This window comes from Ovis canadensis, chromosome 8 (genome assembly GCF_042477335.2).
Source record: "Ovis canadensis isolate MfBH-ARS-UI-01 breed Bighorn chromosome 8, ARS-UI_OviCan_v2, whole genome shotgun sequence".
In the NCBI taxonomy this organism is placed as follows: domain Eukaryota; kingdom Metazoa; phylum Chordata; class Mammalia; order Artiodactyla; family Bovidae; genus Ovis; species Ovis canadensis.
The window spans coordinates 96,840,588-96,864,111 of record NC_091252.1 but is presented as its reverse complement, the minus strand read 5'-3'; the positions used below and the strand labels follow the sequence as shown (position 1 = coordinate 96,864,111).

General features: G+C 42.2%; 1 protein-coding gene across 2 annotated transcripts in view; it reads left to right on the top strand.

Annotated features, from left to right (window-relative positions):
* The window catches only part of PRKN (parkin RBR E3 ubiquitin protein ligase), a 1,209,893-nt gene that overhangs the window by 612,752 nt on the left and 573,617 nt on the right, over positions 1 to 23,524 (top strand). For both annotated transcript variants that reach the window (XM_069598877.1, XM_069598876.1), the window contains exon 6: positions 13,457 to 13,572. In XM_069598877.1, coding sequence (XP_069454978.1) covers positions 13,457 to 13,572 — 116 coding nt within the window. The remainder of the gene's footprint in view (positions 1 to 13,456; positions 13,573 to 23,524) is intronic.

The following is a 23,524-nucleotide window of genomic DNA, read 5'->3' as shown; positions in this document are numbered from 1 at the left end:
ATGGACTGGTTGCATCTCCTTACAGTCCAAGGGTCTCTGAAGAGTCTTCTCCAAGACCATAGTTCAACCTAGACAGCATATTAAAAAGCAGAGACATTACTTTGCCAACAAAGTTTCATCTAGTCAAAGCTATGGTTTTTCCAGTAGTCATGTATAGATTTGAGAGTTGGACTATGAGCAAAGCTGAGCGCCAAAGAATTGATGCTTTTGAACTGTGCTGTTTAATGTGTACAGTTCATAGGTAAATTTACAAAGTGTACTTTATTTTGTTCATCTTCTAATGAGGAAATAAAATAAGTATAGACTATTAAAGTATATAAAGCCCTTGCCTGTGCTCACTTTTGTCTTGAGTGGAGTTTATGGTTGCTTGTGCTGCCTGCAATAAAGAAAGCGGGAATAAAAAGAAGCTCTAAATTCTACTTGCCAAGGAAACAAGGGTTTTTGAGGGAAAAGAAAAAAAGTTTAGATTCCAAATCTAAAGTCATGTAAAATGTTTTAAAGCTCGGCTTTTTCTTATTGTTCCATATTTCTCTTTGCTTTTAGCCTAAACCCAGTTATCATTTTGTGAATTATTGCTCCCCGGAAGAATGTTTCTCTTGCAGTTTCTGTGTCTAGGCTGGACACTGTGAAGTGGCAGATGCTACGTTTCTCCACCTCTGGCTGAAGAGGGGAGTGACAGCATCATTCCACCCCCGCTGGGTCCAGGGACTGGGGCTGCTTTCCTAAGGAGCAGCACAGGGAACTCAACAGCAGGAGCCACAGCAGCTCGCAAAGCTCAGAGGAAGGCCCAGGCTGCCGGAAATACAAGAAGCAACCACTTAATTCCCAGGAATACAGAGGGTGTGATCCAGAATTTCCTGTCCATCTCTTTCCACAGAGCATGTTTCCAGGCCCAAGAGAGTTCTTCCACACTCTTCTTTCTTACTTTTCAGATAGGCTGGGAGAGCTTATGCTTGTGACTACCCTGACACCTGCTGTGTGCAAGCCCTGAGCTAGGCGTGCATGTGTGCTCACTCAGTCGTGTTCAACTCTTTGAGATCCCACGGATGTAGCCCGCCAGGCTCCTCTGTCTATGGAATTCTCCAGACAAGAATACTGAAGTGGGTTGCCAGTTTTGCTTCCAGGGCATCTTCCAACCCAGGGGACCGAACTTGTATCTCCTGCATCAACAAGTAGATTTTTTTTTTTTAAACCAGTGAGCCCCCTGGGAAGCCCCCTGGGCCAGGCGCCAGCATAAAGTGCCCTCGGTTCATTTGCCCTGTGGGGAGTCCACTAGACCAGCAGGTGCCTTCACTCACACAGTGCAAGGGCTCCGAAGGCGCCCAGCACAGAGTACGAGAGAAACGGAAGTCCCCGTGGGAATAGCTCTCACCCAGCCCTGGGGAGTCAGGAAGGCTGTGAGGGCCAGTGACAAGTGAGTTGAGCCACGAAGGACACTTGGGGGTTTGAAACGAGTGGGAGAAGGAAGACAGTCCAGGAAGCAGGAAATCTTGTGCTCGAGGCCAGAACAAGAGAGAGCACAGCCTTTCAGGCGACGAGACAAAGTCCTCCTGGCAGGATGGGAGGGCAGTGCGGAGGGAAAGCTGCTGAGGCGGTGGGTGTCAGCGTAAGGCGCCTGTGCTTAATCTGGGGGACGTGGAGCCCTGAAGGTATGATTAACTGGTTCTTTTACTGCTTGATTGCAGTTAAGGTTTTTGCCCATTTAGAATCACATGTGAAATAACTGCCAACTTCAAAAGGTTGTCTAGGAAATGCTGGGAACACAATTCATCTAGGGATGGTGAGTCACTGTAAATATTCAAAATGATGGCCTCACTCCTTGGTTTCTTGCAGATTATTACCATCTAACAGATACGTGTTTATGTACCCTCTATGGAAGGTCGACTCAAGTAATCTAAGTTACAAAGGAAACCTTCTGTTGAGAACAAAATATTTTAACATCTCATTTTTTTTATCAGGGAACAGAAGCTGGAAAGCTTTGCTTGAGCATGAAACTAGCAAATGCTGTGACACCCTTGTGTTCCTTCAAGCTGACATATTATGAGAGCTAATGGAACCTTTAGCTTCTAAAGGAAATGAAGCACAATTAGAATAATGAATATTGTCTTTTATTGTCTGGCTAGGATATAAAATTGAAAGCAAAGACATGTTCAACTACACTGGGCAGATGACATCACAGGAGTAACTGCTGATCAACTGTGGTTGGAGGAATCTACATCTCCAAACGTTATTGGAATCATGATGGAAATATAGGGCAAACTAGGACCACACTGGGCTGCCGTCTGTGGGGCCTCACAGAGTCGGACACGACTGAAGCGATACAGCAGCAGCAGGACCACATTGGAGCCACTAACTGGTCAACTGACCATCAGACCTGGGGAAAGAAGAGTGACTGTTATCATGCGTGTAAGTCATTAACCAGATTCACCTGAAGTGGCTTGTCATTCCTGGGAATCAGTTAAATTTAGATGTCAGGAAAAGCTGTGTTCTCTGGCCTTTGGGGCCTCTCACAATATCCTATGGAATAAACACAACTTTGACAGCTGTCCTTACGTTCAAGAAAGATTGGAGTCAAGGGTCATTGATAAATGTTAAGAGCAAGACAATTAAGCACATAGTGACCTAGTAACAACCAGAGTCAAAACATTTGTTCTCAAAATCCTCCACTGATATGTTATCCCAGGCACAATCAGTGGGGTGAAGACTTTCTCCAAGATAACAATGAAGAAAGAAAATTCTTATTTTCCCATCTGAAAGATAATGTGGAAGTCTGTCTTGGAAATTCATATATGCTGCTAATTAAAATCAAACACCTGTTTCAAAAAGGTGGTCGTTCAGAATCAGAGGTGAGGAAATATCCGTGGTTTTTCTTCTTGGCTGTCACACCTCCTGTGGTTGAAGAATGATGGTGAAGAATCAGCTCAGCAGCACGTTCCAGGCTCTCAAAGCACTAGCGTGAGTTTGGCCCGTTTGGACCAATGTTTCCGTGCACAGAGAATTACAGATTTCCCATCAGCCCCCTGCTGGCGTCCCAGGCCCCAGCGCATCTGAGCCAGCAGCCCGAGGTCCACACACCTTTACTCCCAAGCTCGCTCAACTACCATCTCCACCTGGCAAAATCTTAGCAATTCAAATCCACTTGAACTGTCCCTCCGAAGCTGAGCCTTCTTATTCTCCCATAAGCTGCTCAGTGTCCTCTCGCCCCTGCTCAGATCGGAGCCCAGGCGTCTGGAAGGTATTTACCATGCTGTCATCTGTGCAAATATTTGTTGCTGTGTCTCTTTCTCCTTCAGGTTTATGGACTCTTGCAGGGATTTTGTTTACATGTGTATCCTCAGCCCCTCGCTGAGGGCTGAGCAAGGAGAAAATACACTTGTTTCTGAATGAGTAAACATTGGGGAGGAATCCCTGGAAGCATGGTTATTTCTCGAGGTGGATGTAAATAAGCTAATTAACTGGGCCGCAGGCATAGCTGAGTCCGGGATATGAAGGCTGCCATGGCGCTGTTTCTCCATCCCATGTCCCTGTTCCCTTCTGAGCGCGGGCTTCATTCTTGGACGCCAGCGTTCTCTGGCTATGGCTGCAGGTGGGGAGATGTTGTGTTCTTACTGAGAAGCAAGAGATGCTAGTTCATCCTGGGCCAAGGAGGAGAAGGGAGAGGACAGTGTCTGAGTAGCTGCCTGAGCTGGGAATGAGGACTGTTTTTTTCCAGTCTAAACAGACGTTTACATGAGCTCATGCACTTGACGAATGTCACTAGTGACCCCCAGACCTTCAGGAATCATTTGAGATGTCTTCTTCAACAACTCCCCCCACCCTCTTTTTTTTTTTTCTTAAAATAATAAATAGTCAGTTATGACTGAGTAGTATCAAAATTGAATAAACCCTGGTCAAGACACCCTGATGAATCCAGGCATAGAGGGCAGGATAATCATTGTGATTTTGTAGCTGTTGTCTTGAAGTTCCACCTCTTGAAAGTATGTGGCATTAAAATGTTTTAAATTGTTTATGTCTAACCTTAAAGGGAACTGTAGGAAGTACACATGGATTTATTTATGTGTGTATTTCAAATAGACTGAAATGGGTCCTTTGGAGTGAACTAAAGGTACCATTATGGAGATTCACATGAAGGAGTGTGTTCTAGTGTCTAGAACAAGGATCATCCTGCTGAATTAGTAGGAATTTAAGACAATTTTTTTATTGCAGAATCATAATCACTTTATCTTCTACCCTGGGAAGCCAGAAGTGTTTTAAATTTGGAAAATTTTATATATCAGAAATATTATGCAATTCATACATTTTAACTCTGAAATGAAAGTGTATACCTTGTCATGTTTTTTTAAAATATTAATTTTGCAGTGAGATACACGAATAGTCACACTAGGTTGGATAAATATAGACTAGAAATAATGTCTTGCCAGTTCATGTCAGGTTTTGCCATAATAAAGTTTAATGCCAAATTTAAAGAAAATTAAAATTTTTTGTTTTAAGAGCCATTGGGATTTTAGAAATTTCATTTTTATTTTATACATTGGACTAGGTATCCGACCTGATTTATACTTCTAACTTGGGTAATAAAATTTTTTAAATACTTTTGGAATATAACAATAGCTGTATTGAAATTAAAATGGCAGTGCCCTTGGGCCTGATGCAGTGTGTGCTTGTTGAATTCACATTTTAAAAAAATATTTTTAATTGGAAGAAAATTGCTTTACAATATTGTGCTGGTTTCTGCTGCACCACAACGCAAATCAGTCATAATTTGAGTCCGTTGTAATGAGATGAACCTAGCATGTTATACAGAGTGAAGTAAGAAAGAAAAAAGCAAATATAGTATATCAGTGCATATATGTGGAATCTAGAAAAATGATACTCATGAACCCGTTTGCAGAGGAGGAATGGAGACGCTGAGTTCACATTTACGGCTTCCTCCCGCTTATGACAGCGTGGCACGCCTCACGTGCACCCGTGCACACGTGCCTGCTTGTGTATACGCATCTCATCACGCTGCCTTGGCGGAGGCAGAACGCCTCCAGCACGGCTTTGGCAGGGGCTGAGTCTGATAGGCAGCGCCTGACCTTCTCAGCAGAGCTCTGTCACGCTTTTGCTTTTTGTGGGAGTCTATTGATTTTCTTTCCTCCTGATAAACTTTACACATCATCTAGAGGTTTTGTTAACACCTTAAATTAAGAGAAAACAAACTGATCATGGAACACGATCCCTCATTAACTTTCAAGATTTTATTTGTTTAATTAAGTGTCACCTAACTTTACCACTGGCACTGTTAAATTAGTAAAATCTACAGGTCTTATCCACTCTGAGTGGCAGAGTTATTTTATATCCAAGCCTATATAATTACTTCCTGGGTTTACATAATACACAGCGAGTCTGAAGGGTCAACATGAAAACCGAGACTCACCAATAAAGGCGCAGGCGCCCAGGTCCTGGGCTGATGCCTCTGCCCTTCTCGTGTGGGCCAGCATGTGGTCATTAGGCTGTGTCTGTCATGTCTTAGCTTAGAGAACATTAAAGCTATAGTATTAACATCAGTCGTGAGGTTTTTAAATGGATAATGAGACTTAAAACTAGCAGTTGCTTCTTACAAAAGAAACTGAAAATCATGCCAGGAGGAGCTGTTGGAGCCAGCAGGCTGAAAAGAGAGAGATCAGGGATAACGTTTGTTTGTTGTTGGCTATGGACGGAACTTCTAGGCCTGTGAGAGACATTTAGGTTAATTCTAAGTGATGCCTTGTCTGTCAAAACTTGGTAACTCTGAGGACCTCTTTGATGCAGACGCTTACTACTAGTTTTCTAAGTGAAAATGCCCGTGTCCTCAATTCCTCGTTGTCGAAAATTTGGGAGGTCATCTTTTGACAGGTTTATCTGAGCTTGAACACAGTGAACAGGCAGAGTAATTCTTTATGCACCTTTATTTAGTACACTTTCCAGAGCCGCATCTGAACGCATCATTTTTTCTTTTCTGGAGTATAATTATATGCGTCCTCACCATCGCGAAGGCAGTGTTGAGGCCTTCTTGGCCGACTGACTTTGCCTCCTGATGGTGCACCCACGGCCATCGGTGGTGTTGAGGTCCACCTGCGTTCCCACCTCTGCTGTCATGTGGGCTGGCCAGGCGAACCCCAGCTCCCAGACCCCTGCTTCCGGCAGAATTCCCCCAAGCACAGCCTGAGGGGAGACAGGTGTTTGGAGAGAGGGCAGAGCTGGGAGGCTTCTCCCTTCGTCTCCGGGAGGCACTGGTCGCAGGGGCTGCATCTCAGTCATCCTCCTCACCCCCACCAGGCAGCCCAGCCACTGTATCTCCCCGCCCGGCCCCCGCTGCCCCATCCTCCCCACCCCAGCAGATTAGAGCACTACCCTAACGCTGCTAATGTCAAGGAGCTTTCTACCCCAGTTTAGCTCTTTGGGGGGTTTCCACCATGTTTGCCACTAGACCTCAGCTGTAAATTCGCTCTGTTGAAATACCTGGTGTGGGTCCTGCTCCCCTAACTTGACCCTGACCTGAGCACATGCAGGTTACTGGTTTAGTTACTCGTTCAGTACACAGCGTAGAGCTACTGAGACCTTCTAATGGAAATCGTGTGTCCCTTTTATCAAGAGAAAGGTCTGTTGCCTTTGGACATACTAACTAAGAAGGAGTTGGAGACTAACAAGGGATTTAACTCTTTGTAATTGTTAAGCAATATCTATTAAAATTGTTAGCTTTAGGAAGCTCGATAAAAGTTGTTTGAAGGTTCATGAGGGAAGAAGTCAGGTCTCACTGCTGTTTTTTCAGGTTTGTGAAACTGAGGCAAACAGTGCTTCCCAGTGGTTAGTTTTAAGCCATTCTTCTAGAAATTGAGAAGATAATAATTTGGGTTTGGAGTTGCAACTTTGGATTCTGTGCGTTTTTATAAATTGAGTTCTTGGTTTTAACCTAATTCAGATTTGGCTGGTTTATTTATTTGTTTCATGTATTTTTCATTTTCCTGCTTGTCTGTTAGAGACACTGGTAATGTCTTGAGTCAGGTGTCAAACTGGAATGAGAAGAGGTGGCTTCTAAGAGTTGAATTGAGCTGTTCATAAGGTCTTTCCCTTGGTGTATCATTGCTTCTTGTGGGTCTCATTCAGTCAGAGGGCTTCACCTCTAGGATCTGACGGGAAAGGATGGGTGGATACTGATAAAAGGTGAGAACTCAGTGAGAATGGAAGGAAGGGATCAGAGCCTCATCCACATTAAGGGCAGAAAGGTATGTTTCTAAGAACTTAAAGAATATAACTGTTGGATTTTGAATTTTCTATTTTGTATTATTGAGGTGAAAAGCCTCTTATTAATACTTACAGCATTTAACAGGGTCACATTATAAATCCAAGCACATTTTTTAAAGTTCTTATTCTGGGATTATTTTTGTCATCCTTTAAATATAGTTTACCCTATCTTTTGGGAGGGGAAAAAAAAAAAAAACAACAAAAAAAAAACAAAAAAAACAACCTGGCCAGCTTCTGTCAGATCTTCGTTCCTTCGCTAATTAGGGCTTCTGAGAACTGAGTATATGGATCCAAGTGAGCCAGCCAATAGGAGCTACAGCTCCTGGTTAGGTGGAAGAATCCATTTAATTTAACAGGACTTGCTATGTTTAGCTTTCTTCCTTGTTTTTTTGTAGCTGGTTTATCTGTGAGCTGGCATTTGTGAAAGATGGATAGGTCCCTTTGAGATTCTTTATTTACCCACAGTTGTCTGTGTGCTCATTTGCTAAGTCGTGTCCAACTCTACAACCCCATGGACTGTAGCCCACCCGTCTCCTCTGTCCATGAGATTTCCCAGGCAAAAATATTGTAGTGGGTTGCAATTTCCTCCTCCAGGACATCTTCCGGACCCAGGGATCTAAGCCTCGTCTCTTTCATCTCCTGCATTGGTGGGCCGATTCTTTACCACTGTGCCACCTGGGAAGTCCTACCCACAGTTAAAGATCATATATTTCCTTCACTGGAATTGACAGATGCCCCCCGCCGCTGCCCTGGCCCAATGAGCAAGAATGTTTCTCTGATGCACTCGCAGGGGACTGTACCCCGGGCAACATAGAAATAACTTGGCTTGGCAAACCCACACCCGCTGAAACTGGAGTACAGCCAGCTCAAGCAGCCAGGCTGTGCGGCGTAACTACTATCCACCTGGCCCAGACTGAGCTGTTTTCTGGGCCCCCACAGGGATCAGATGGTGACCAGACCTCACAGTGGCGTCAGTGTCCTGACCACAGTGCGTGGACTCTGGCTAGGATGCTTTTCTGACATTGGCATCTTTGATATTGTAATCTGAAAAATCAAGAGAAAAGAAAAATCCCAGGAAAGCAGAATTACTCCAAAAGAATCATGTAGTCATCCTGTGAGATGACAGCCCTACATGAGCAAGCTGAAATACCCAAGGTAGGACTTCTCAACACAGTTCTTGCTTCTGGTTTTTTCTGCTCTTTTCCTTGTGTGTGTGTTCAATACAGCCTGAAAAAATCAGAAGGATATTGAAAATGCGAATCCATTGATTGTGTAGGATAGGAAATGACCAGACCGTTCTGCTGATTAGTCTCTGGGAAAGGGGTTATTACTATTGGAAGACACTTCTCCAGGGTCTCTCAAGCTTCTGCATGTCTTGTGAGGGAAGCGCTAACTACCTTTTTTATAAAGACTATCTTTTCAAGGAAATTGTAGAGCAAACGACCTGGAAAATGGTAGTCTAGTCTCTCTCTAAAGTAAACTGTGGACCTGCTTGCTCTTCAGTATGATAAAGACAGCATCTCCCTTCAGGAAAAAGGAAAGATCGGCTTACAGATCCTCCTAAAAGATCTACGTGTCCTAGGCTTCGGGTCCCCAGCTGTGTTGCAGAAACCCAATATGCGTAGCATGTAGCTTGGCCTGGACGCTTCATCTCCTGGGAACTTGGATGCAGGGGAACTGACAGAATCATGACGCCTGTACTTCATTCTGCCGGGGCTCCGACCCAGGAGTCTTGTGTCTCCTTGCCGCATCCATGAGACAGTGGCAGGCTAACCTGTTAGCTGGCAAGCTGGGTGAAATCTTGGCTGCTCCACCGGTTTAGCTACTCTGGCACTGGAGAAGAACCTCCTTCCATAAAAATTGGTGGAGAAGGCACTGAAATTCACTGATACATATTTAATATACACAGTTGTTAATCTGTATTTTAATTCTGTCATGCTATATGAATTTCTGGTATTTTCCAAAATTTGTTACTGATTAAACCATTGGTTTCAAATAGGAAAAGGAGTACGTCAAGGCTGTATATTGTCACCCTGCTTATTTAACTTATATGCAGAGTATATCATGAGAAACGCTGGGCTGGAAGAAGCACAAGGTGGAATCAAGATTGCTGGGAGAAATATCAATAACCTCAGATATGCAGATGACGCCACCCTTATGGCAGAAAGTGAAGAGGTACTAAAGGGCCTCTTGATGAAAGTGAAAGAGGAGAATGAAAAAAACTGCCTTAAAAGTCAACATACAAAAAACGAAGATCATGGCATCTGGTCCCATCACTTCGTGGTGGTGAGTCCCTTGGACTGCAAGGAGATCCAACCAGTCACTCCTAAAGGAGATCAGTCCTGAGTGTTCATTGGAAGCACTGATGCTGAAGCTGTAACTCCAGTACTTTGGCCACCTCGTGCGAAGAGTTGACTCATTGGAAAAGACTCTGGTGCTGGGAGGGATTGGGGGCAGGAGGAGAAGGGGACAACAGAGGATGAGATGGCTGCATGGCATCACCGACTCGATGGACGTGAGTCTGAGTGAACTCCGGGAGTTGGTGATGGACAGGGAGGCCTGGAGTGCTGCCATTCATGGGGTCGCAGAGTCAGACAGGACTGGACTGAACTGAAACTATTGATTGTAAAATTCCTGCCTCCAGTAAAAAGGATTTTGACTTTTATCTGGTGGAGTTTTATCTAGTGTTAGGGCGGTTTGTGATTTGTTAGCTGAATGTCTACCAGTAGCTTTCTGCAATCTAAGAAAAAATATAAATTTTATCTATTTATCTCTATGTGAAATACTGCCTCAATAGGCCAGCCAACTCAGCTATTCTGGAGGTATTGCTTTTCGTTATGAGTGAGGATTTTTTTTCAGGTCTGCAAAAGCAGTCTGTGTATTTCACAAGGATCAGTCATGTCCTCCAGTTGTCTTGTTTTGATAGTCAAGTTTGGGCTTAACTCTCTTCCATAATACCCTTGAATTGACCTTTGAAGGATTCGTATCATTTAAAAAAAAAAAAAAGATGGAGTGAAAAGGATGGCCTTCCATGTTAAGAGAGGAAGCAAAAGCAATCAGTGTGATTTCCATGCTGCTTCGGGGAAGCCATGCAGGACCCCGCAGACACGCCTGAACGGGCTCCCACCAGGCGCTCATCCCATCATCACAGCTGCGCTGCTAGCGCAGTTGCATCACTGAGGCTGCGGACTGCAGGCCGGGGGGTCAGCTTCTCTGTCACTTGCCCTAGGTGGGGGGGTTCTGGCTAACCTATACCACCTGAGATTGATAAGGCACTTATTCTTAAAAACATCCTGGGCTCCCAATTCCTGGCTTGGGGACATTTCTCTGTACAGGGGAACACTCCAGATTTTTGAAGAGTTTAACACATTATACCTGAGATGTGCCATTATTTTCAGGTGCACTAAGCGAGCTTGTTACATCCCTCATTTTCTGAAACAGTAAGTAGTTTACTCGCTTTACCTTCAATGCTGCTCTAACTCAGTAGTTCTCAAAAGTGTGGTTCCCAGAGCTGCAGTGACAGCATCACCTGGCAGCTCGCTGGAAATGCAGATCCTAAGCCCAGTGTCAGAGCATCTGGGGTGCGTCCCTGCAAAGTCGTTTAACAAGCCTCCCAGATGATTCTGATGTGTGTTGGACTTAGAGACCCACAGGTGCGGCTCTCTGTGTCTGTGGTCAGAGGAGGAGGAGGTCAGTTTGGTTTGTTGTTGTTTAGCTGCAAAGTCATGTTCTACTGTTTGAGACCCCATGCACTGTATGTGACCCCATGCATGTGCCCACCAGGCTCCTCTGTCCATGGGATTCTCCAGGCAAGAGTACTGGAGTGGGTTGCCGTTTCCTTCTCCAGGGAATTTTCCTGACCCAGAAATTGAACACGCATCTCCGACATTGCAGATGGATTTTTTTACCACTGAGCCTCCAGGGGAGCCCTTAGTTTGGTTACAAGTAGGGAAAAGACAGTTTAAGAGTGATGTCAAATGTATAAAGAAACATTGGTGGCATTCATTAAATAAATCTACTGATTTTTTTTAAGAAAATATATCTAATTGCTTGTCCTTTGCCATCCACGGTTAGGATACAAATGTATATAAGACCGCCCATAAATATTTTAAGGTCCACTGCAGATATGGACAATCTATGCATGCATGTTAAGTCCCTTCAGCTATATCTGACTCTTTGTGACCCTATGGACCATAGCCCAGGCTCCTCTGTCCAGAGGGCTCTCCAGGCAAGAATACTGGAGTGGGTTGCTATGCCCTCCTCCAGGGGATCTTCCTGACCCAGGGATTGAACCTGAGTTTCTCATATCTCCTGCATTGGCAGATGGTATTTGTGTGTGTGTGTGTGTGTGTGTGTGTGTGTGTGTATTTTTAACCACTAGTGCCATTTGGGAAGCTCAAGGTGAAAGTGTCAGTCTATGCCTGTTGGCAAAATTCAGTTTGATGCATATTTTTATAAATAAAGTTTTATTAGGATACAGGTACATCTGTTCATTTGCATATGGTCCATGGCTGCTTTTAGGCAATAATTCGCAGTTGAACAGTGCAGCAAAAACCGTATGGCCTGCAAAGCTGAACACCTTTAATATGTGGTGCTTTAATAAAGTTTACTGATACCAGGTCTAATGTTTAAAGCAAAATGCTTTCTATGTACAAGTAGTGATACACAAATGGAATTGAGGATTAAATGTACATGCAAGAGACCTTTGGTTATCCTCTGTTACATTTGTATGGAATTTTTGTAGTGGCAGAAAATTTAGTTTCATGGTATTATTACCATGGACGGTGTGCGTACTGTTTGACAAGAGGCACAGTATTTACTGGCCCAACACCTTGGTGTGTGGGGTGCGGGGGAAGAGGGGCTATGCAAACAAATAGAAAACCAGTAGGAAAAATAAGACAAGTGAAGAAGAATGTGACTTGGGAATCCCCTGGTACTCCAGTGTTCAAGACCCTGCAGGCTCACTGTTGATAGCTGGATTCAGCCTCTGGCCTGGGCAGGGGACTAAGAGCCAGTGATCTTTTGTTGTTCAGTTGCCCAGTTTTGTTTGACCATCTGCGACCCCATGGACTGCAGCACACCAGGCATCCCTTTCCCTCAGCATCTCCCAGAGTTTGCCCAAGTTCTAGTCCAGTGCATCAGTGATACCAATCAACCTCTGATGCCCTCTTCTCCTTCTGCCCTCAGCCTTTCCCAGCATCAGGATGCATACAACCAGGAAAAAAAAACAAAAACAGGGATGTGACTTACATGAGCAGCTAAGATAAAGGAGTATGTGGCAGGACAGGGCTGAGAAATGAACTAAGATGAAAAGAGGCCTGGGTTTAGAACATTCCCAGCTACCTGACACAGGGCATGGGCAGGTGAGACTCTCAGGGAGCTCTGGGGTGCTGGAGTGTGCAGAATGAGGGGCCGGCTGTAAGTCAGGCTGGGGAGAGGTACGCTCCGCCCCACCCTACGTCTACAGTTCAGTCGCTCAGTTGTGTCTGACTCTTTGCAACCCCATGGACTGCAGCATGCCAGGCTTCCCTGTCCTTCACCCACTCCCGGAGCTTGCTCAAATTCACGTCTGTTGAGTCGATGATGCCATCCAACCGTCTCATCCTCTGTGTACAATCCATGCATGCTTATCAATAGTTGGGGAGTCCCTATATTTCTTACCTGGCACTATATTCTTGCTTCTCACTGACCAACTGTGAGGGGACCCTGTAGAAAAGCACTGGATTCCCTTTAGGAAACCTGGGTTGCTTCCTGCCTTCACCTCTGACTGTTTGACTTTGGACCAATCATTTCATGACTCAGGGTCCCCTCTTCCTCGTTGTTGAGATGCGCCCTCATCATCGAGATGTACTGTAGGCTTCCTCCTCCACTGACACTGTGTTCTTCTCCCAGACTCACTTGTCATCGAGAGGTGAGCAGGGGGCCCAGAGTGCTCCCACAGCTCCTTGGCTGAAAAAGAAGAAGACAGAAAGACTAGCAGATACTTGGAACCTTCTTAAAAACAGGGCTTGTTGAGTAATTTGCCCCAAGGGCATTAATTTCCCTGAAAAGAGTGGATGTTGTCTTATTTCAGACTCATCTATAATCTGATGATACTCTTCTTCTGAAGAGATTCTTGACTATGAACATGTTTAGGGGGTACGTGGCTGGCCGGATTCCCTGTCTGTGATCATATTTCTCATTCTTTCAGGAATTTTTCTTTAAATGTGGAGCACACCCGACCTCTGACAAGGAAACCTCAGTAGCTTTGAACCTGATCACAACAAACAGTCGAGACATCAGCTGCATAACATGTACGGACATCAGGTATGGATCTGAAAACTCGGAACAGAAGAGATCTGCGCCATTGTGTTGCCTTTGCTCTTTTGCCAAAAACCAGTTGACTGCATTTACAGGGTCTGTCTCTGGGCTTTCATTCTGTCCCACTGATCTTTGTTTATTCTTTCGCCAGCACGGTACTGACGTAATTAATGTAGCTTCATCATTAAGTCGAAGTCAGGTAATGTCAGTCCCCCAGCTTTGGTTTTTCTTTCAATATTGTTTTGACTATTTTTGGTCATTTCATCTCCATCTAAACTTTAAAATCAGTTTGTTGATGTCCATAAAAGAATATCGGGCTTTTGACTGAGACGGCACTGCACGTGTGCATCGATTTGGGAAGAACCTGCGTCTTGATAATGTTGAATTTTCATATCCACAAATATGGGATGCCTCCATTTATTTAGTTCCTCTTTGCTTTCATTTATCAGAGTTTTTTAGCTTTCCTCATGTAAGTCTTATTTTATATTTTGTTAGATTTATTCCTGAGTACTTCAGTTTCCAACTGCTAACGTAAATGGCATTGTGTTTTTATTTCAAATTGCACATATTCGTTGTTGCTATGTAGGATGGAAATTGACTTTTGCATGTTAACCTTGGACCTTGCAACCTTGCTGTAAGTGCTTATTATTTGTAGGGTGTTTTTTTGATTGATTCTCTTTGATTTTCTGCCTAGATTATCTTGTCATTTGTGAGCAAAGACAGTTTTGTCTTCTTTCCCAATTTGTTTATTTTATGCCCTTTCCTTGCCTTATTGCCTTATTTAGTTAGTGCTTGCAGTACGACATTGAAAGGAATAGTAAGAGAGCACGTCCTTATCTCGTACCTCATGTTAGTGGGAAACTTCAAGTTTCTTGCCATTAGTTATGACATCAGTGACAGAAATTTTGTTCATGGAATTTTCAAGTTGAGGAAGTCCTCTTCTGATCCTCATTTACTGACGATTTTTATTGTGAACATGTTTGAGACTTTGTCAGATTTTTTTTTTTTCTGCATCTATTGGTATCATCATGTGATTTCTCTTTTTTAGTCTGTTGATGTAATGGATTACATTAATTCATTTTTCAGTGTTGAATCTGCCTTATAAACCTAGGATAAATCCCACTTGGTCATTGTGTGTGATACTTTTTTATACATTTTTGGGTTCAATTTGGTATATTTGTCAAGGATTTTAGCTTTTGTGTTCATGAGAGATATTGATCTGTAGTTTTCTTGAATTGTCTTTGTCTGGTTTTGGTATTAAGGTAATGCTGGCCTCCTCGAGTGAATTAGGAAGCATTTATCCTGCGTCTATCCTCTGAAATAGATTGTAGAGAATTGGTAGCAAAATAATAATTTTATTTATTTTTGTGCTTATAAACATGTACTTTTGTATAAAAAGAGAGTGACATCTTTCTTCTACCTTCTTAATGATAATCCCCATTTAAAAAAATGATAATCCCCATTTAAAAAAAAATCTCTGCAAGTGTATAATAACTTATTTTCAAGGAGCTCCAATGTCACTAAGCTAACTTTTGACCTTAGCAATATAACAATCTATTAAGCCTTCAGGTTCCTTATAAAATCCAGGAATCAAAGTAGCTAATCTATAAGGCTCTGACTGGTTTTGAAGAACTGCAAAAGGTAGGAATAATCCTTGTTCACAGCTTATAAATCGATAGTAGTATTTGAAAAAGTGCTTGTTTGTGGTCCTGTCTTCTGCCAAATGCAGAAATAAAAAATGAGGTTTTCAATGATACTGCTTTCCAGATGACGCATACGTGGCTACGATATGGAGAAAAATGTATCAGGTAAATGTGTTACTCATTTCCAGATGTTAGGCTGAAGTTTTAATTCAGGTACCTGATATGTATCTTTTGAGTTTATAAAATAGTGTATGTAGAATATTTTCCTCTCTCTTAAAGAACAGAGTAAACTATTCATGGGTTAAAACATCCTGAGGTTTCATGTGAACTAGCACATTCCCATCTGCTGTCCAGCTTTGAGTGACCTGTACTTATTGAGAATAGTGTCTTGATCTTCCTCCACTCAAGGCTATCAGTTTTATCAGTCTTAGGTTCAGGAGTTAAAAATAGAGAATTGAACAAAAGGCAAAGACTTGAGCCAAGAACAGAAATTATAGCACTTGAAGGTAGAACAGCTCTATTGTTAAGTATCCCCTGTAGCAGTTACGTCAAAATGGTTCAACACACATCTGGATGCCTCAACTGGACTCAGAAATAACAATATTCAGCCAAATAAAAATGAAACTGGCAATGCCAAGGTGATACATTTATTCCTTCCCAAGCCAGTATGTGTATCTTGGTGTTGCAGGAAGGGCCCGAAACCGGGCTCTTGACTAACACTCGGAAATGAATTGTCCGAGGAAACACATGTGCTGAGAAAGCAAGAGATTTTATTGGGAAAGGGCACCTGGATGGAGAGCAGGAGGGTAAGGGAACCCAGGAGATCAGCTCTGCCACATGGCTTGCAGGCTCGGGTTTTATGGTGATGGGATTAGTTTCCGGGTTGTCTTTAACCAATCATTTTGACTCAGAGTCCTTCCTGGTGGTGCACACCTTTTTCAGCCAAGATGGATGCCAGAGAGCAGGATTCTGGGAGGTGGTCGGACATGTGGTGTCTCCTTTTGACCTTTCCCAAACTCTTTGGGTTGGTGGAGGCTTATTTTTTCCCTGTTCCTTTCCAGGACCTTCTGTCGTAAACCAGTTCAGGCAGATGGTGACTATGGTGCCTGGCCAGGGTGGGCGGTTTCAGTCAGTGCGCTTCCCCTAATATTGGGGCTTACTGTGATATCCGGTGCCCCCAGAGGAATGCAATATTTCTGCATCTTGAATCTTACATTATAAAAGGAGTCTTCTTAAATTTTAAAAATATAAAATTTGAAAACATACAAAATAGAAAAAAATTATTACCATGAAATCTTTCGGCAAAAAGAAAAAAAAAAATTTCACCTCCCTGTTGCCCTTTCTTTGCTTCTTCTAAGGTCCCCTGCTGCATTCCTGTACTTCTTTTCACCTTTATTCATTAGTCCTTAGTTTCCAAAGCTGAAGACAAATCAAAAAAGAACCACATTTACAGTCAAAATTTAACCTTCCAGAAACATGTTCTAAAGTCCAGATCCCAGTAGGACATTAAATCTAAGAAGCACTGCTACCTTATAGTTTTCCTCAACTCTTCCCATAAAGATTTATGTTTTTGATGCCATTGTTGTTTGATATAATTTTTATTTTTTTTTACAGTTTTCTTGCTTTCAAATTTGTCCTGTGGTTCATGTAGCCTATTGAAGCAATACCTTGGATCGCGCACTTAAAAGATTTACTTGGGCTTGGAGATCAGTAAAAGTTTATCTGAAAGTCTTTTTATACTTGTTCTTGGTGTTTCTGGGGGAGAGTGATTTGACTGTCATTTGACAGTATTTTGGTATGAATTCATTGATTCATTTGACAGAGATGAGAAATTGGTATCTTGGTTATGGTCCCTTTGAGTGCATATCTTGTCTAATCTCTTGTCAATTTACATTTTAATTTTGGTAACACTTGGCATTTCTTTTATGATTTAGAATTAATGTAGAAGTTCCTTTTATGTTGCTGTGGACTAAGTATTAGTTGCTCCTTGCAGCCCCATGGACTGCAGCACACCAGGCTCATCTGTCCATGGGGATTATCCAGGCAAGAGTCCTGGAGTCAGTTGCCATGCCCTCCTCCACGGGATCTTCCCAACCCAGGGACTGAACCCAGATCTCCCACATTGCAGGCGGATTCTTTACCATCTGAGGCACCAAGGACTATATTCTATCAGTTTCACTTTCTTGACTTTTTGGGGTCAGACAGGAACGTACGATTTGGGACAGTCATCAGTCTCTGAAGAGCAGTATAAGAGACTACAGACTAAAATCACATGGAATTTTACTGAAATCTTTAACGTGGTCTTTTTCAGTAAGTGGTTTTTGTCTCTGGAATGGAAAAATCCTTGACATTATGTGTGTGTAGTGTGTGTGTGTGTGTGAGAGAGAGAGAGATAACAGCAGTGATCTTCTCTGACCTTGCAGACCGATATATTTCTCCTATTTGACCCAAATAGTATATATACTCATAGGTAATGTAACATGCCAGGAACAAGATTTCTTTCCTTTAAGTATGGGAGTATCTTGGAGTGTTCATTTTACGTAGCATTCTAGAGAAAGGTAAGTCAGAATACCAAATTGATATTACAATAAGCAGGAGCACATTCTACAGTAGAATGGAATATCTTAGAACTTTTTAAAGATGAAAGAGAAAACTTCAAAGATATGTCTTGAGCTCAAAACAGGCTACCTCACACTGTGCCCAGACCCCGTGGGAGTAAGATCTCTCTACATTAGGGATGAGTCACTCTTGGCTGAAAAAAGTGTGCACACCTCAGTCTGATCCAGTCTTGAGGGAGAATAAATCTGTCTACTCTGCACCCTTTCAGAGAGGAGACTCCTTTGTGTGGGTATAAACTTCCATAAAGGTAATTTCATTGCCTCCTTTGAAATTCAAACATGGTGCTTAATGAACTGTAACTCTTTACTTAAATTAATTTCAAATTATTTGAACGTCTATCTTTCTTACATATGAAGAAGTTGAGGCTAAGACGTTTTAAAAACTGCATGTACTCTTACCACAAGGAGCTGGTTGTAGCAGCCTACCCACCAAGACCTGTGCGGGCTACGTGTTTTCCTCTCATCAAACCTTACCTTCTTCATCTATGCAGTTCTCACTGGACACTAAAAGGCAAGCTACCTAGTGACGATGGAAAGTAGGTTTACATGGGAAAAGGGAGCTACTGGCAATAAAGTGAGATCCAAAGACAGTTTAAAAACCAACTCTTTAAAGAGTTGAAGAAAACAGCCATATACTTGTCTGTCTGCTTTAAGTTCTAGGCTGCGTGAAGGATCAGTCCAAGCTTGACCGATGTGCAGATGTGACCAGAACCACAATGTCCTACATAAGTCTTTGCATTCCCTGGGTTTACATAAATATTTGCTTTAATTCATTAAAGTAAATCCATTTTATGCACTGCAACAGACAGAGAATAAGTTCTTTTTATATGGAACACTCTACTTTTAAAAATCCCTTCTGCATCTAATGGAATTTTCCAAAACTAAATTAGATAAGATAAGTTAATCAAAAATCAATAGAGAGTTTTAAGGCACTATTAGATATAAGGGAGAAAGTCAAATTTCAAAGTCCTACTCATAGGAGAGAGATTACTCAGCCATACTGTTTGGGGTCAGTTACGTATAAAAACAGAAGAAGTATTTTCTCAACACTAAGGCTTTGAAATGTGAGCCATGTCAGTTTTAATGTCAGTCAGTGACCTTCATTTCTCCCGCAGTGAACCCTGTAGATTTCAGATGCAAGCGGCTGTATCAGCGGGGTTTCCTGGAAACGTTACAGGTGCTTGGGCATGAAATTCATAAGCCTCACCTTTTCATTTAACTGTCACTGCAGGCACACAGCAGCCCCCGCTGGTGCTAGTAGGACAGTATTGCAAATCCTCCTGGACCAATTTTGTACCCGTTAAGGTCAACCTTGCATGTTGTAACCGTCTGGATTTTAAGCAGTTCATTTTCTGGTGGTGGATGTTAAGAAGCGGCCGTATTCCCACAGCATCCAAAGGCCCTCACTAGGACTTTGGAGACAGCCGAGCCTTATTTTTAAGGTCCACCTTTCTTAGAAATAAATGCCCACAGAGTCTTTACAGAGCTAATTTTGGTTAGAAAAATATTGTGACTTCTGCATTTGTTTTTAATTGCAGCTTTATCCTCATAATTAGCAATTGATTATAAACTCGGTGAGGGAAAGAAATCATGTCTATTGCAAGTAGCATCTATATTCTGGGATATGTTTTAGTGGTAAACAGTGATACAATCTACCTCACGCTCTACAAGCATCATGTTTCCCATGATGCTTAGAATTAGTATTTTCACTGTTCCCCTGGAGAAGGAAATAGCAACCCACTCCAGTATTCTTGGAGAAATCCCATGGTCAGAGGAGCCTGGTGGGCTACAGTCCATGGGGTCGCAAAGAGTTGGACATGGCTTAGCGACTTAAATAATAAGAATTTGCAGATTTGTCCTTGGTGGCGTCACAGGTTGTACTTGCAGCCGAGCAAGCAAGAGTCTCAATAACCTGGAGTTCAGACAAGTTATTTAGTGGAGGAAGTCATGATGTGTTGATTCTGCCTCTTGGTAATGTGATCAATTCTACATCAAAGAAAACATGGCCTCCAATCCTGTATCTCAGGTGCACTGGAGTGGGATTTCAGGGGTTTTTAGGTCTACCTGTGGATTTTCACGACACTGAGGGCCACTTCACGTGCAATCCTGATAGTGCTGGCACCATTGCACCTACCCATCGATGTGCAGAAGTGTACACACAGATGCCAGCATCCTGTAATATCAATATCACTGGCAAAGCAGTTTTATTCTGGCATCTATAATCTTTAGCACCTCCTCTCTTAAAGAGAGAACTTAAAAACCCATCAAGCTGTTCATTCCACAGATATTCATTGAGCCCGTCTGTGACTCAGGGAACTGCTTCAGGCTGAGAAAAGCATGTTTTTAAGGGGGGGAAGGGAGAGCAGATGCCAGCAGCACAGGCTTGCACTTGAAAGGTGTGGTGGAGGTGGGTGCGTCGAGGCGAGGCAGGAACTTGACCCTGCATCCTCAGTGTCACTACAGTGAAACAGGGGCCCGAACTTATTTCTTTAGACCAAGATTTCCTACTCACTTTTTCACTTGACCAAGACAACATCTTAAAAATGCATGATATAATTTGTATGCATGTAGGTAGGGCGTGCACCAATTAACCCATTCCCTGTTGTCTAACACCCAGCCAGCTAAAGCCTGACACTGCCTGCTCAGCTGAGGTGCTTCCACCTTCCACCCTGGAAAGGACCTTGACCCTTGACTCCGAAGCCAAAGTCCGACACCTGGTGTTGTCCTTGCTGGTCTCCATCTGGCTCCATCTGGTTCCTCCTCCTGAGACATTTTGTTTAAAATATATGTTTGAATTTTTTTTTAACTGAAAAAAAAAATACAGTTTCCTGCAAGTTGTAGTGTGAGTGAAACATTTAAAATTGTTAACACCTCCAATGGATGTTTCTCTAGAGATCATAATTTGTAACTGAGAAAACTTACCTCTGCTTGTAGCAAGCTCCAAGAAAATTTGACAAAGTAATCTCAATTCTAACATTTTAATTAAAATGGGCAAGTATTCCTGACAGAATATTATTTTATGTACTGTTTTTTGCTTCACTCAGAGAACTTTTCTTTGACAAGCATTTTTACAGAACAGAGCTTGCCAAATATTTTTATTTGTACATATTTTGAAAGTTCTACCACACTGCAGCAGAATCCGTTTTCTCAATTCCACTTCTTTGTGATATCAATATAAAAATCAGTAATTAAAAATAGGAGTTTCCCTAACTCTTCCCACCAATAGAAATATTCCAATAATTTAGTTACAGATGTCAGAATGGAAATCCAGTATATAATTTGATTTCTCAAATCGGTCCCCCACCCCACTTTTATAGGGATTAGTTTCAATGTCTTCTTGCAAACGTTTTTCAGTGATTTATACTTACTTAGCACTTCAAAAACTGAACGTTTAGGATACTTATTAGTTCAATACTTTGATTACATATTGCTGACTGATTTTGGACAAAATGCAAAGAAATTTGGAAGACTCTTGTAAAGGAATTACTGCTCAGGTAGTACTGGAGAGGAAAAGAAAGTTTCCCTCTCCTCTCCTAGGTTTTCCATCTAGGTTTCTGGCAAAAGACAATAACAAGGAAGAAAAAAAAAGAAATTTATTAACACATGCAACACGCAGACCATGGGAGTGTGTAGATAGAGGTGAGTAGCTCAAACAGATGGTTAGAACTTGCGTTTCTGTAGCCTCTGAACCAGAGAACAATAAATTTGTAGATCAGTGACAAGATGAAGGAAAAGGACATTGAACTTTTGGGGCAGCAGATTGTGGAAAATCAAATATAGTGTGAAACTAATGAATGATAAGGATTAGTTGGTAAAGTTTGATGTTTAGATTCCTCTGAAATGGCCTCCCACTTCAATATTCTTGCCTGGGAAATCCCATGGACAGAGGAGCCTGCCGGACTACAGTCTGTGAGGTCACAAAGAGTTGGACACGACCCTCTTGGCTGTTACCTCTGTAGATTAACTTCTGTCCTTCTCAATAAGGAGTGGTGGGCTGGGGGGCTACCTTTACGAATGTATGTCCTGCTGAAGTGAATAAGGGAGAACAGAGAGTTTTTCTTAATGTCTGTTCCCTCTCAGTTGGCTTCCGCTCAAAATAACACCGGTGCCAAAGTGGCATATTTGGGGTTGGCATATTCTGCCACCCTTTAGTGGACACTAGGCTTGATTTATAAAGTAGCTTTTTCAAGGCTGAAACTTTCCTAAACGTTTGACTGATAATGGGCTGCAGACAGACCACAGAGAGGCTTTTGTATCCAGCGTCAGTTTTGACACTCTTTTGTGGTTCAGTTACTGTAAATTTTGACAACCACAGCTTCTGGGTTGATTTGTAGAATATCACAGCTTGTCTGAACAGAGTTATGAGTTAAATGCATTGCATGATTACTTTCAAGCATGTTCCACAGATTTCTAATTTTAGTAAGGATGTTGTTCTTAACCATAATGGTGTATTTCACTGAAATATATCAATATATTTATATTGTCCCTGTGAAAATCAAAGAATATATTCAACGCGGAACTTTTAAACTGAATTTGCACTAGAATTCACAATAAATTCAGATATTTCACTATCAAGAGAATAAACTTCCAAATGCTTTACTTGGAGTCAATGAATTAAATGAAAAGGAAAACTGAACAATTCCTAGATTTAAGAGGTTTTCCATTTTTATTATATTGGATTAGCCAAAAAGTTGGTTCAGGTTTTTCTATAACATCATTCTGTCCATCATTTTGTCCATTCCAATACAATGGCGTTGACAGAACACTGTTCAGTTTAACTCCATATGAACTTCTTCTGGTAAGCAAGCTGACACTGACAGCTATCACTTAACTTTTGGCACATGCACAGGAAAACCCGGAATCAAAACTGAGTAAGTTAATTCAGAACAGTCATTTGATCTAAATGAAAAGCCACACTTTACTGGCTTTCACATAAATGTACCTTCTGAGCTGCATGTGTGAAATTGAATTCTTTGTGCTTAGTGTTTTTATAATAACTGCAGACTTTATCGTAGACGCTGATGCTTCTTCATCGGGTTTGTGTCTCCAGTCTATGTCTGGTCAGTGATATTTTAAAAACCCCTCTGGTGGATAGAAACTGTTACCAATACTGTGAAACTTCTGTAGTCATGATGAACTTTCTTGAGAAATAGAAATTCTATACTGCAGTACTGTGATTTATAATAAGAAATTTCTATTTGTTTTCTGTCCCCCTTCAGAGCGCCTAAAACCTTTGAAATTACTTTAAGTGCTAAGAGCAACGATCGTGCCTTTCTCTCTGTTAAGGAAGGTAGTTTGGGATGTACGTGAGGCTGGAGATTGTTTTCCAGGGGAGCCAGTCTTTGTGATTAGAGGGTGGGAAATTTCAGTTTCACCCCTAGATCTCTGGAGAGGGGAGAGTGGCTGGAAATGGAGCTCAGACTCCAATAACTTATGATTTAATCAATGGTACCTATACAGTGAAGCCTCCATCAAGACCCCAGAGAATGGGGTTCAGAGGCCTTGCATGCTGGTGAGCATGTTGAGGTTTGGGGAGAGTTATGCTCAACCAACATGGACTTTCCCACATGTCTTGCCTTTACAGTTCTTCCGCCTGCCTGCTCTGAGTGGTATCCATTCACAATAATCCAGTTATTTAGGAAGGAAAATATTTCTCTGAGTTCCAAGAGCCATTGTAGCAAATGATTGAAACCCAAG